Source organism: Natrix helvetica (assembly GCF_964273705.1).
Source record: "Natrix helvetica genome assembly, chromosome: 8".
NCBI classification, from domain to species: domain Eukaryota; kingdom Metazoa; phylum Chordata; class Lepidosauria; order Squamata; family Natricidae; genus Natrix; species Natrix helvetica.
Genome location: NC_138559.1, coordinates 11,521,082 through 11,536,535, shown reverse-complemented (window position 1 = coordinate 11,536,535; position 15,454 = coordinate 11,521,082). Strand labels below are relative to the sequence as shown.

General features: G+C 41.8%; 1 protein-coding gene across 2 annotated transcripts in view; it reads right to left on the bottom strand.

Moving 5' to 3' along the window:
- The window catches only part of DOCK5 (dedicator of cytokinesis 5), a 154,931-nt gene that overhangs the window by 10,728 nt on the left and 128,749 nt on the right, over positions 1-15,454 (bottom strand). For both annotated transcript variants that reach the window (XM_081960726.1, XM_081960725.1), the window contains exons 43-48: positions 15,133-15,217; positions 13,086-13,172; positions 10,650-10,826; positions 4,290-4,373; positions 2,589-2,726; positions 656-822 (exon numbers count right to left, since the gene is read on the bottom strand). In XM_081960726.1, the coding sequence (XP_081816852.1) occupies positions 656-822; positions 2,589-2,726; positions 4,290-4,373; positions 10,650-10,826; positions 13,086-13,172; positions 15,133-15,217 (738 nt within the window). The remainder of the gene's footprint in view (positions 1-655; positions 823-2,588; positions 2,727-4,289; positions 4,374-10,649; positions 10,827-13,085; positions 13,173-15,132; positions 15,218-15,454) is intronic.

Sequence of the window (15,454 nt, the reverse complement as noted above, 5' to 3'; positions counted from 1 at the left end):
AGGTAAGGATGGTGAGAGGGCCCCTCGGAGCACCGTACCGGAACGGTACCCGGTGCTCCCAGCAGGCACCAGTACTCCCGTACTGGGGCGTATCGCCTGCACCCCCCACTGCTTTGCAGGCAGTCTTTGTCTCTAAACCATTCGTTTAGTGCCCATTCAAAGTTACAACAGCACTGAAAGAAGTGACTTATGGCAGTTTTCATACTTATGACCATTGCAGCATCTCTTTGGTCATGTGATCAAAATTGGGATGCTTGGCAATTGGTTCATATTTATGACGGTTGCAATGGGTCCCGGGGTCACGTGATCCCCTTTTGTGACCTTCTCAACAAGCAAAGCCAAGGGGGACACCAGATCCACTTAACAACTATGTTTCTAATTTAATATGTGTGCAGTGGTTCACTGCACAACTGTGGCAAGAAAGAGGGTAAAATGGCGCAAAACTCACTTAACAACAGAAATTTAGAGCTCCGTTATAGTCAGAGATTGAAGACTATCTGTATTATCTACCCAACACTAACGGTGTTATAAAAAAACCCTACAAAAACAGATGAAAACATCAAATAGTTTAAGGTAATAGAAATTCTCCTGTTTGCATTTCTCTCACAGACTCCTTTCTATCAAAAATCCCTTTCAATCCTTCCCATCAACTTACCCATCAGATCCTGGTCTGGAGGAAACGCTGTCAGATGATGTAGATGAAGTTGATCCAACTGAAGAAGTGACAGAAGTAACTGACAGCCTTCTCAATGTGGAGGACATGATGTATGGCAAAACCACTGAACCGGACCTGCTCTGCTTTCTCTCCGTCAGTGAGGAAGGCTATTGTTAGAATACAAAGAAGGTTGTGAAAGAAATCCAAGGTATTTGCTCATCCGGAGAAGAACATCTGCATCTTCTGAAACTTTAGAGGTTCTTCTTCCAAACCATTTTTGAAGAGATGTTAAGTTCTGAAATTTCTTTTTAAGTCCCCACCCCCTGGTGTAGCTCTGGAAAAAGGAGCCTGATTAAAGCAATAGAGTCTGATCAGGTGACCTCCATAGTTTCAGGAGGACCTTTGCTTGTTTGCAGTCATCTGTCTGGCTGAAGGTCTTTTAGCTACATTAAAGGTGGCCATTAGCTCCAAACCAGGTTTAATATAAACCCTAGAAAAAAATTGTTTGGCAAATTGCTTTTTCCAATATAGACTCATGTGATAACCAAAATCACTGCAGAATATTTTGTGAGTTATCCCATCAGTCGTACATTGTTATCTGGAATTCACTTGGAAAAAGGCATGGTGACACCCAAGCTGTCGCCCTTTAAAATTTTAGTGAGTGGATTAAATATGGGTGCCACTGGTTGGGTTTTATTAACTTCCTTCCTTCCTTCCTTCCTTCCTTCCTTCCTTCCTTCCTTCCTTCCTTCCTTCCTTCCTTCCTTCCTTCCTTCCTTCCTTCCTTCCTTCCTTCCTTCCACAATACAAAAGTTAAAATACATAGCAGCAGAGAAAATATCCTATCCCATAATCTTCTATATATAAAAAAACAACTGTCTGTGTGTATGTTCCAGCATAACTCTAAAATGCCTTCAGCAATTTCAACCAAACTTGGTACACAGATGACTTACTCTCTGGAGACAAATACTGTGGGAGTAAGACATCCCAAAACCCCTTGGGCTGTGTGTTCTGTTAAGATACAGCCTGTTGTGCTGCACTGCCGTACTGGCTTCTACTGTACAGTGCAATGGAGTTGCCATGATAACGGCTTCACAGCACTCCACAAGGGGGCTCCCTCTAGTAAGGGGGAAAATCCAACATTAGAAATTACATTTGGTCCTGATATTTTCCCCCTATAAATAAATACCTCAGCAATGCCGGGTTATTGGCTAGTCACTAATAAAACAAAAAATAGAGAGTCCCACCACACATGTGGGGCTTTAGGTCTGGGCACAAAGCCAGACAAGTATGAACTTTTGCTTTACAATTTCTTCCTTGACTGGTGTTTTCATTTGTGGTTCAAGATATTCTAGGATCAAGAAAATGCCAGTTCTAAGAACAACTGTTTCCCACCATAGCTGATCACATCACCACTAGGAGAAAAAAATTGGCTGAATTTCTTCACCTAACTTAAAACAACCAACTATGCAGTTGGTTTGTCTTTGCCAACTCCCAATATTTAAAACAAAGCATAATTCTCATTTGAAATTCCCAGTTCCTCAAAGTTTGCAATGTAGTTTGACAAAAAGAAATGTTTACTTTATTGCACACGCATGGAAAAGTCTCTAGTGTATTAGCGAATACACTCATGAAAATCATAAAAATGTGCCTTGCATTAGGAACACGGTTTTGCAAAAACTGTGTGCATTAATTAGACATACGTACGAGAAATGCTTATATTTGGAGAAATATGCATTTAATTTCATTAAGTGCTTTGACTTAATTTTTTTTTTTAAAAAAAATTCAATTTGGATAACTGGAACTTGGCAATATTCACCCAAATGAGAAACTGGAAGAAATGAAAATCCACAGATTTGATTATCCCCTTGTCCTTGCTATAATCATCTCATTCCTAGTGACTTTTCATAAGCAAGACTCAGTGCATATGTACCAGAGTGATCACGCCGTAGAGCTTCTCCACTTTCTCTCTCAGCTCCTTGAAGCAAGAGGTTAGCCTGTCATGAAGAGGCTTCAATTGCTCGGTCAGTTTCTTCCCATGGATTCTAATCCCTTCAGCCAGCAAAGGCATCTGCAAGAGACAAGCCAGATCAGAAGGTTAAGGAAGCACAGAGGTAGACCGTTGACACCATGGCACTTGGCTGCTTCTAAACTTGTCGAATTCAGTATTCAACTCATTTTGAAACAGAAATCTTGTCCCGGGATTCATCTTTCTCCCGATAATCAACACACAAGGAATAACTTGCTGACGTCGATTGCCTTGTGACTTGCTATTTCTTCTGGCCAAAATAACAGGTCATGTGGTAAATTATGTGGTTTTCTCACTACTTGTTGGTTTTAGTATTTGGCACGTCTTCTGGAACTAATTGCTGATGGGTACTGAGGTACCACTGTAGTTTCAAATGAAATTTGGAAAATGAGAAGGCTCATCTTGGGTATTTCTTGGCTTAGCTTACTAATGAGGTCAAGCCAGGCTTAGGCATACAGTATCTAGATTATAGATAAAGGTAAAGGTTCCCCTCGCTGCTGGTTATTAGTACTGTGCAAAACTTTGGCTTTAAGGGCATAAGATGCTTCAAGGGTCTGTGAGGGTGTGAATACAGCAGGTGTCTGCAACTCCTTAAAACTTAGCTGGATTGCATAATTCTGAGGAAAAAAAACCCATTTGGTTTACGAAGCTGCACACAAGTGATATGTGCATGCCTCCATAAATTTCAAAGCACCTTTGGTCTATAAACTTGAAGCACTGTGTTTTTTCTTTTCGTCAGAACTTAAATATTCTGCTTGCAGAGGTCATGCTTTTTCACTGAGCATTATTTCTGCCCCTTAATAAGATTACATTCAATGATTTCCGCAGCACTTTTGTGATTACTTCTACCTTAACCAATACATTAATGCCAAATATGCCAAGAAACGATGCTTTTCTATATCTTACGTTGCATTGCTATGCTTAGTTATTATACTTTGGGAAGCATTTTAGTGTTGTGTGCGTGTGTGTGTGTCTCCAAATCATTATTGGCTCTGTGACTCCCTAGATTAGCCCCTGAAGTTTTCTTGGCAAGATTTTGGAAGTGGTTTGTCATCACTTCTTTCCTAGGGCTGAGAGAGAAGAGCAATAGCAATAAAACTTATATACTGCTTTACAGTGCTTTTACAGCCCTCTCTAAGCAGTTTACAGAGTCAGCATATTTGCCCCCAACAATCTAGCTCCTCATTTTATCCACCTCAGAAAGATGGAAGGCTGAGTCAACCTTGAGCCTGGGGAGATTTGAACTGCCAAATTGCAGGCAGCTGGCAGTCAGCAAACGTAGCCTGCAGTACTGCACTCTAACCACTGGGCCACCGCAAAATGACTGGTCTCAGGTAATCCAGCTGGTTTTGTGTCTACAATGGGACTAGAACTCACAGTCTCCTAGTTTCTAGCCTGATGCCTCAACTATTGCACCCAGCTACTACTTTTTTTATGGGCAGTGCAAGTTGTCTGTCATACAGTAACAGCAGGTAGAATCCTGGCCAGATGATATCCCAACATCTGCAAGATACTACTTCAGGAAAAGTTACACCGCAGTGACAATATTACTTCTGCAAAACAGCCTACGGACATCTTTCCACATATCTGCATTCCTGCAGGTACCTGTAGGGCAATTAGTTGCTTGAGTAATTCAATCTTTTCTTGATCTTCAGAGTGTTCCTGAATGTATTTCTCAGTGAAAAAGGCCTGCAGAGATGGAATGAAAAAAGAAGACAGGCTAAATGTTTGATCCTATGATGAAAAGAATCAAATTAAGCTACATGGACAGCAAGAAAAAACATCTTGAAGGTTGTTTTTATATATGATAACTTCAGCAAGATCAATCAATGCTCAAAAGTGAAATGGTTTAACATATCCTCAACAAGGAATGATTGGCGAAGATGATGAAACTTCAGAGATGGCTAAATTCATTTTCTTGATTAGGAAAAATATGATAAATTATGGCTGGTTGGGAAACACACAGACTTTCTCCTTTTTTCATGATTTGGAACAAAATGCAGTTAACATTTGGGGTGAAAAATAGGTAATACAAAGAGTGAGAAATTTTTTTGTAACCATAGTGTAAGAGATCACTTTGTAATATAGTAGTATTTGCTGGATGCTTCTTTCTAATTCTTTTTATCGGTTTTTTTGCATTTTTTTCTTTTCTACTTTCTTTTTCTGCCTTTGTTTTCTTTATTCAGTATCAGGGTCTGTTAGTTTTTATCTTCTTTTTAAAACTTTCAATGAGGGAGACAAAGAGAGAGGGGGGCTCAGAGAGAGAGAAAGAGACAGACACACACACACACACACAGAGAGAGAGAGAGAGAGAGAGAGAGAGAGAGAGAGAGAGAGAGAGAGAGAGAGAGAGAGAGAGATGACCGAGGTAGAGAGAAACACACACACACACAGAGTCTCTGTCTATGGAGATTTAAAGTTCTCCATCTCTGGAAGCTTTTAAGAAGCAGCTGGAGTTGTCTTTCAAGGTTAATTTATCTGGTTTTCCAGCAGTAAATTGGATTAGATTATTCCTGTTGTCCTCTCGAACTTCATAATGATTCTACAAAAACTTCCTATTATGGAATAAACCAGTTTTTTTAAAAACAAGAAAGCTAAAGACACAGGATAGAATCTTATGTATTTTTATTTTAATGCTATGCAAAACCTCACTGCATTCTTTCAACTCTGATTTCTGAAGATAAGCAGGAAGGGATAGCTAGCTTCCTAAGGAATGAGTGAGTAATGGTTCTTAAGCCTTGAAAAGCTTCAATCCTTGTATTTAAACACCACAGTAACATTTTTTAAATTGCCTTATGCTTGGTCCCCTAAGTTCTTTCAGGAAATACAGGATAATATTCTACTATTTGGGGGTTCTGACATTACTAATCCATACCCCAATACTCTGCACTCAACTGTTCTCTCCTGAAACAAGAAGAGTAAGCTTAAGGAGTACTAGTTGCAGCCTGCCTGACTTCCTTGTAGAAGGATGTGTTTTAAACAGAAACAAAGAGTCAGCCACAGCATAATATAGCTGAAAAAATATATCAAAGAAAATATTATGTGCAAACATCCCACCCTTTCCATGGAAAGATTATTATTTTTGTATTCAGGATGCTTACTCACTATTTTCCTTCAATGCATACATTTCTGTTTCTGGAATTTTTGAACACCATCATAATAAATGTCATGTTATCTTTAAAACAACAAGAACAACAACCTGCTCCTTGGAAATTCTGTAGATCCAGGCTGGAATCATACAGCAACTATTCATAGTCCTCCAGATTCATCTCTACTGAAAAGAAGCACGGTGGCTTGAGGAGTGGAATGCTGGGCAGGCGGGTTAGAGAGGCCATGTTTGAGACCCGAGAGCTGTGTGGGCCGAGGATGAGCGCTCATCCTTCAGTCCAGCATGGGGACATGAAAGGAGCTCCCAAAAGGAGTCCCAAACTGGGCCTCAGTCAGTAGTGGGATTCCAAATCTTTTCCTACCGGTTCTATGAGAGCGCACTTCACGCGCGCACGTCACACGCTTTGCGGGTCAAAGCACACAAAGATCACCCTTTGTGTTAGCGCTGGTCAGCTGAGCTGTTTTGTTTTACCTCAGCTGAGGCGCAGCAATCCACTCTGCCATGTGAATGAGCTGAGCTAAAAAACAAGGGTATATAGGACAGGGCACAACTGGGGTGGGAGGGTGGGTCCAACCAGAGGTGGTATTTGCTGGTTCTCCGAACTACTCAAAATTTTCACTACTGGTTCATCTGAACTGGTCCGAACCGGCTGAATATCACCTCAGTGCTTGTGACTTGAGTTTAGCATCTCAACTGAAATCTGCAGGGACTTGTGCAGAATTCGACACGATTGAAGGGAAGAAAAGAAAGAAAGAAAGAAAGAAAGAAAGAAAGAAAGAAAGAAAGAAAGAGAAAGAAAGAAAGAAAGAAAGAAAGAAAGAAAGAAAGAAAGAAAGAAAGAAAGAAAGAAAGAAAGCACAGTATCCTTTTGACTAAGACGAATCAGGTTGAGTCCCACAATTCAGCTTGCAAGTTGCCTTCCTAATCGAATTTACAATCACAGAGGGGCTGAGAAAAGGAGCAGGGTGAATGGATGTGAGAAAAAACACAAAGCTGGCAAATAAATCACAATTTGAATGGTGTTCTTGGTCAGATCTAACGTGGCGGAAACACCCTTTTATATCAACTGATGAGCAGCCAAAACAAAGCCAATTTCCATTATGTTATTAAGGAATAAAATAATACTTGGGCTAGAGTCACAGAAATAGGAGCAGAACTGATTCTCAAAGGAAGGTATGGGGAATGTGCAGCTTTACAAATGTTGCAGAATTATAATACTAACTTTCCTAGAATCTTATAATTGTAGGAGATGACCAGGCTGAGCCTGAGGGAAGGGTCAAACGCATCATCAGTCAAGAGTCCCTGAGGGTTCACAAGTGATCTAAGTCCAGCCCACTTTCTTAACTCCTGCTAATTTCCCTTGACCATTAGTAGTTCAGATTCTTATAGAGAGCTTAAGCTTGCAATACATTTACACTCATCTGAACTCCTGATTTCCCCGATGCTTGACATTAATCCTAGAAATTCAAGCAGGGTTTCTAGCTTGAGAAGGGGGTTGGACTAGAACACCTCCAAGGTCCCTTCCAACTGTTGTTATTCTTTCCCCATCAATGGGCATTCTGGGGATAATTTAAGAACCTCTGCAAGATGACATCTTCTCCAGCCCTACTCAGAAGTATACAACAATATGGGATAATATATAAGCAAGTTTTAACTCCTTTTGGAGCAGAAAACTAAGCCATTTTCTTCTTTAAAAATAAATAAGTAAAACCCTGACTAGCAGGGGAGAAGGTATTGTGGCAACAGGATAAAACCCACAAAATTCCATCAGCTAGAATCCAAAGTGTCAGAAAACCACAAAGCCAAATGATTTGTGCAGGACATTGATTTCTGGTTTTTAATGTGAAAGAAAGATTTAGATTATTATTATTATTATTAAGTGCCCACAAAAGCCCAGCTGAGTCAGGGAGAGGAAAAAGTGAGCAAAAATAAAAATAAACGGCTGATAGCTTTCAGATGTGACAGCATTTCCATTTTTGCAGAATCTAACTTTAGCAACGAAACTAGAGAAGCGGGCGCTCAAAATATTTCCTTGGCAGAAAATTGGATCTTTTCTCCATGCCACAACTCCAGCATTTTCTGGCTGCCTGTATCACAAAGCTTTCCACACTAAAGGTACCCACTGTGCATCAAAGTGATTTTAATACGTCCTAGCTAGAAGTAAGCCTTGCTCACTTGGGTGGTAGTAGGGAGACACATGATGTTTAGATGTCCCACTCATCCTAATTTCCAGATATGCACAGGGGTTTGCAATGATCTTTACACCTCTAACCCAAAATCCATTAAAAATCCTGTTTTCTGGAAGCACATCTGGCATTGCTGCACTATCCATAACTGAAATCCTAAGGAGGAAAAAGACTTTGATCCTGGATAGCAACGGAGAGTTTCCTCCTTTAAATTCTCGGGAGCCTATCTCAGCGAAGATCTCACCTGGAAAATCAACATGACCCAGGTGGCCAGAAAGACTCCAACAGAGACTCCACGTCCTCAGGGTCTTGCGAAAAAAATAATAAAGTGGAACAACAACTGATGACCTCCTTTTGCAGGTTCCCCAATAGAAAGCGTCCTCGCTCATTGCATTATGGGGTGGTATGCTGGCTTGACAGCCATGGATAGAAACACACTACAGAAGGTGGTGAGCACAGCAGACAACATTGTGGGTTGTTCCCTGACACCACTAGATGACATCGCTAGGGCTCGCTGCCTTAGGAGAGTGAGGGAAATCCTCAGGGACAACTCACACCCTGGTCAGCCCTTCTTTATTCTCCTACCAGCTGGAAGGAAATATAGAAGCACAGGCAGCCACACCAACAGGCTGAAGAACAGTTTTTTATCCATGGGCTGTCTGACTCCTGAATGAAAAATAACCCTACAACAACATCGTACGATTGACTTGTGGGGCCGGTGCAATGTGCAATAAGTTCAAACAGTGCCATAGAACTGGGTGTTTGTTAGTAGGATTCACTGGGCTAGGGATTTTTTTGTGAGTTGTATTGTGTAGCGGGGGGGGGGGGGAGGAGAGTACCCGAAGGGAGGCTCAGCCAATCTGATTCATGTTGTACTCTTGATAATAAAGGTTTGAATGGAATTGGATTGGGTTGGATAGGATGGTGATATAAAATATGTATACAGGTACTTGTTGTCCTACAACCACAGTTGGCCTCAGAATTTCCATTGCTAAACAATGGAACAATGGCGGTTGTTAAATGAATCGCGTCTGATTGTATATGACCTGTGCTGTCGTGCTTGTTAAATCACATGGTTTTTAAATCGCTGCAGTTATTAAGGGTGTCACGTGGTCTGGCTTCCAACTGGGAAAGTTGCAAATGATGAAGACATGACCCTTAGACACAGCAACTGTCCTAAGTTTGATCCTGTAATCATGGGACGATTGCACGATGGTCATAAGTGTGAGGACCAGTCGTAAGTCGCCTTTTTCAACGCCCCTATAACTTCAAATAGTTACAATACAATACAATACAATACAATAGTAGAGTTGGAAGGGACCTTGGAGGTCTTCTAGTCCAACCCCCTGCCTAGGCAGGAAACCCTATACCGTTTCAGACGTACAGTTGCTAAATGAATGATTGTAAGCTTAAGGTTTAGGTGGGCTTCCTAATGTGTGCCCCTGAAAGGTATCTGGCAACTTCAGATGGGTGTAAAATGCAGGGCTTCTTATTCCTCCTCAAAATACATTAAATACATTTAAAAAAAATTGCTGTTTCTATTGTGGGTAGATAATCCGCAAGAGATGATCACTCTCTATATGCATCTATGGAGATTGTCAGTCATCCAAGGTCATGGTTGTCCCAAAAGGTGCTTTCTCAAAAGGCAACTGGATTTTCTTCGTTTTTCCTTGAAGATGTTTCACTTCTCATCCAAGAAGTTGAGAAATGAAGAAGTTCCTTGGAAGAGAAGTGAAGCATCTTTAAGGAAAAAAAAACAAAGAAAGTCCAGTTGCCTTCTCAAAAAGCACCTTTGAGACACTATCTATATCCATGATGGCGAACCTATGGCATGCATGCCAGAGGTGGCACACAGAGCCCTCTCTGTGGGCACGTGTGCTGTCGCCAGCTGCTCTTCGTTGCACATATGTGTGCCGGCCCAGCTGGCTGACGCATATGCATGCACCAGAACCCGAAAGAGAGCAGCTGGCCAGTGCGCATGCATGATGGAACAGCTGTCCGGCATGCATGCGCGCGACGGAACCTGGAAGAGCAGCAAGCTGCTGCGTTGGAACTCAGAAGACAGCAGACGGCTGGTGCGCATGCGCATGGCGGCCAGCTGCTCTCTTCCAGGTCCTGGCACTCTAGTGCGTGTGTGTTCCAGTTTTGGCACTCGGTGCTGAAAAGATTAACCATCACTGATCTAGATAATATCTGAATGGACAACATTTGGTGAAATTTCAGTAAAGAGGGAAAACGGAGGAGGGCAGATTCGACAAAACCTGTCCTATACCTGTCCTTTTTCTTCAGAGTTCATCTTTGCCTACTGTCTATCCCTTCCCTTGTTCCTTTTCATTCTAAATTAAAATTACAGAATGTCAACTACTCTCTAATTAAGTTTATTAAGTGATTATTATAAAACAAGTGAGGTCCGTAGCTCACCAAAATGTACCTATTACTACAGAAAAGGAACGCTTTAATGAATGGAAACCAAATCCTTTGATTTCCACCCTTAAATTTAGTGCCAGCTGCTGCAAGGTTTCTCTCTCTCTCCAAATTCTCTGATATCTATAGTACTGTTCATGTAGCTCGATTCTATGACTCTGCCTCCCTGTTTTAGGAAACTGACACAACTGTCCCATTCCCGAGATTCTTGTGTGACCTACAACAGAGAGCAAGGAAACAACAAACCTTCTCGTAATTGGTATAACCCCCCATTACTGCTGGATCCACAATGCCATTCAAGAGCATGGAGAGGGGATGGACAGGCAGGGCTCGGTCCCAAGCATGTTGTTGCACGCAGTTACTGATCTTCTCATTCGTCCGCTCCATGGTTTCAATGGCATTCTCCAAGGGGCTGATTTCCTCCTGGAAAGCACCACAAACATGAGTTATGGTCAAGACTACAGTGAAATAATGGAGGCTAAGCAATGACAATTTCAACAGAAAATCAACTTTCCCCACGCCAAATGCTTCGCTGGGCAATGCTCACAGTTAGATCCTGGTCATTCACTCAACCTTGAAATGTCAAGTAGGGACTCTACAACCTCATTGTCATAGGCCAGTGATGGCGAGCCTATGATACGCGTGTCGCAGGTGGCACGCAGCACCCTCTCTGTGGGCACATGAGATGTTTTCCCAGCTCAGCTCCACCGTGCATGCGCATGCGCCTCCCACTGGCCAGCTGGCCTTTGGATCTCTGCTGTGCTTGGGGGGAAGGTGTATGCGGGGGGCACACATGCACGCATAGGGCACATCTGGGGGCTGCGTGTGCATGCATGAGGCTACATGTGCGTGTGTGGGGCTGCACATGCATGCAGAGGGTGGGATGCATGCAGGGGCTGTGTGCATGCATGGGGCACATGCGCGGGGTTGCACATGCATTGTATTTTGGGGGTTTGTGCGCACGCACTTTGGGCACTCGGTCCGGAAAAGGTTAGCCATCACTGTCATAGGCGATGCTAACCAAAATCTCATCATATTTCAAAAAAGGAAAACTTATCAGTTTTCAAGGTCTGTCTCAGGCTTCTGTTGTTCCCTTTTCTTCTCTTGCCAACAGCCAGTTTTAGGAAATAACAAATTACTCCTAGTTTCCCTTTCAAGTATATACATAGGAATCAGCTGTCCGTTATACAGGACTTAAACTAGGGGTAAGAGGATAGCAGTTTCTGTGCTCATGTAACAAAACCTAAGTCTGCACAAACCCAAGTTAAGCTACTGCATAGCCAAAGCCCATTAGTTTACTTTAGTTTACTTTATTGTCATTGCACAATGTACAATGAAATTAAATGCCCTCTTCAGTGTACATTATAACTATAAAAATAAAAACACAAACACACATGCTTCACATGCTATATAATTGAAATTGAAAACCCGATATTGTATTAATATTGTATTATACTGTAGAATTTAATACAGTTGCTACCCTGGGATAGAAGGTGTTTTTCAGCCTATTTGTCCTTGTTTTTATTGTCCTGTACCGTCTGCCAGATGGTAATAGTTCAAAAAAAGGGTGCCCAGGATGAGATGGATCTTTAAGGATGTTTTGAACTTTCTTAAGGCAGCGGGAGCTATAAAGCTCTTGCAAAGAGGGGAGAGGGCAACCAATGATTTTCTGGGCAATGACGTTAACCCTCTCTAAGGTCATTGGAGTGAACTTAGGCCAAATTAGATTCCTTGAAGGATTGTGATACTATGCAGACATTCAGAGGAAGGGCCAAAATAAATGTACATTTAGAGGAAGGACTGAAACAAACTGTAATAAATACAGTAAATAAGCTGTGGCTTGCTCTGTGGGATTGGACTGTATCAGTTTCCCATTTCTGAGTTTAAAAAATCTCACTTTACTAAATTATATGGACATGTCCATATAATTGCCAAACTGACATTGAAGATTAAATGTAGAAGGGAGTGGGGAGAGGAAAGAAAGCCCAGTTTAGCAAACTTTGCATGTAATTTGTTTCCTTTAATTACCGATCACCCCAACAGTTCGTTCAGAAAGGGGGATAACACAAAAGTTAATTTCCTGTGAATTCTGCTCATTCACATCCAAAAGTCTTTCAAGGGAGCATTAACAGTCACAGACCTTCTCTGGCTTGGAGAGCTGACAGGCTGATATCTGTAAAACTTGGCAAGGAGTCTCGGAGAGTCACAAACCAATTAAGCGAACTAATTGTCTCCTGCAAACTCCACTCCCTTTTCGCTCCTCTTTTATTCCCTATGGGAGGGACCATTCATCATTCATCTGTGGCCTTACTCCAAGGTGACCCCTGTTCTTTAGTTGTTCCCTTCCTCTTGCAACTCTGGATGCGCACACTCCAGCTCCAGCTGTTCGTCTGCCTCACAGATGCCTGACTCTGAAGGCAGCTGATAATTGTCAGATGGCCCTGGCCCCCTCTCTGCCTCTGACACAGAGCCCTCATCAGAACCTTCCACAGACTCCAGGACTGGCCCATGTTCCTCCCCAACTTCCTCACTATCCGAATCTGCTGCCAGCTCCACTGACCGCTGGTGGGCCACAACAGATTCTTAGCTCACAAACTCACGGAAATTAGCTGAAAATTCAAGACATCTAAAGGCTACCAAGTTGGGGAGGCTGAATTAGAGATGGCAATGAAAGCTTCTCACCATAGTGACTTGCTTGACTTCGAACCATTTGAGGATTCCAGGGAAAGAGTAGGCTGTTGTATAGCTGGTACGTTCTATCCACATAGTCTTAAGAAGAGAAAAAGCCCAAAAAGGAACAAGATAAAAAAACGTATGTACATTTTATATTATACCTATGCAAGGAATGTTCTCTCTTAGCCCTTCCTCAGCAGAATGATGGGGCCAAGAATCAGAAGCTCGTTTCCCCCCAAATCAATCTAATGCAAGAATTTATGTCTGGATTCATACAACCTGTTAGTCTAGGCTAAAACTGAATATGTGGCTCACGATGTAGTGGGAACTACGAATCAGATGAAGTCATAGCATGGTTTGTTTGAGTTACAGGCAGTCCTCGACTTTAAGACCACAACTGAGTCCAAAATGTGTGCTGCTAAGTGAGGCATTTGTTAAAGGAGTTTTGCTCCATTTTATGACCTTTCTTGACAGTTGTTAAGTGAACCACTGCAGTTGTTAAAGTTAGTAGCACCATTGTTAAGTGGACCTGGCTTCCCCGTTGACTTTGCTTGTCAGAAGGTCGCAAGAGGATCACGTGAAGGTCATAAATAGGAGTCAGTTGCCAACAGTCTGAATTTTGACCACATGACCATGGGGATGCGTGCAACAGTCATAAGTGCGAAAAATGGTCATTAGTCACTTTTTTCAGCAATGTTGTAACTTTGAATGATCGCTAAATGAACCGTTGTAAGTCGAGGACTACCTGTACAGTATGCAAGAATGCCATTTTGTTAGCTTGACTCATAATTTGACATGGCAGCATTATTGGACGCCAGGGATTGTCACATTTGTTGACAATTAGGGGATCATGCTTTCATCAATATTGACTACCAAGTTGGGTGCAGTCATCCACCCAATATTATCCAGAAAAGTGAAACAACTGCTTGTTTCTCTCTAAGGATGTTGTCTACTATTTTATCTTTTTTCCCCTTTTTTTCAAAAATATCTTACTGCTTATATCTGCACCTAGTTGCACATGCATTACTTGATTCAAAGAACCTAAAAACAAAATGAAATCAGGAAGAGCAAGGAGTTGGGTGGCCTTCATGTAAAGACCTAGCCTATATCAAGATCAGATCCATTGGAAAAAAGATGGTTCCAATTGGTTTTTCAATCACCTAGACTTCCTAATGCCTTAATCTTGAATACTTGAAAGGACCATCTCTATTATAATCCAGAGGTGGGTTGCTCCCAGTTCGGCTAGGTTCGGCCACACCGGTTGTGATATTTTGGGCTGGGTTGCAGAACTGGCAGTGACACAGGCTGGCCACGCCCCCGAACCAGTTCCCCGGTCAACGCTGCCGGCAGGTTATTTAGTAGTGCGTGCACATGCGCAGTTCACTGTAAATTGTTCTGTGCATGTGCGAAGCATGCACGAAGCAAACCCGTAGTAAAATTGGGAGCAACCCACCTCTGTTATACCAGCAATTTCCTATGTCCCTTAACTAGGTTAAGTGACGATGTTCTAAAAGTTGTATTTTAAAGTTCTCTGATGTTTTTCATTTGAAATAAGAGTTGCTCAAGACCAACTGCTAATTAGCGCAGGCAGTATTAAGTAAAAGTGAAGCTGAACAATTTGCAGTAGTCAAAGAATAAGGAGATCACATTTCCCATATGACTTAAAATAGGTTTCCTCCCCCCATTCTTCTGAAATTGAAGTTAGAGAGATTATATTTTGGCGGATTAGACTATATTACTATCTATTCCCCATTCACTACTTTAATTTGTTAAGGTCCCAAAGGATGCGATCCTACCAACAAAAATAACCCACACTTGTGTTCCATCCCTGGACAAAGGGTTTTGTATGAGTAAAGATTTTAGAGTTTGCACAACTGTTGATAATTATCTCCTATTGCTTGCTATGTGCTTGGTACCAAAATGCAAGAATTTAATCCACTGGAATTGAGGAACCAAAGAATCAAGTTAAAAAAAGCTAACATATGAAAAACACGGTGTGTCACATCATGAAAGGGAAAAAAAAAATGACAGGGATGGCAGAGAAGAAATGACTCACTGCAAATTCATTCTCGGGATCTTTTTCTCCTTTTCTGAAAGGACGGGAGTGTTGGAACTGTTGCACTTCGTTGGATCTATAAAAGCTAAAGCAGCAGATTAAAACAACTTAAAATCTCGGCTAACACCCAAAATCCTAAGTCTGATATCAGTGCTATAACAATCCAGGTGAGTGGATATTGAAAGCAGGAGAATACCTGAATGCATGCTACACAGATACTTCGTTCAATTTCCTACATAACTGTGGGTTTGTTCAATTTTGGCTATATAACTGCATTTTATTCAATGAAAAAGCTGCCCTATGGCTTAGTGGCATATAAGAA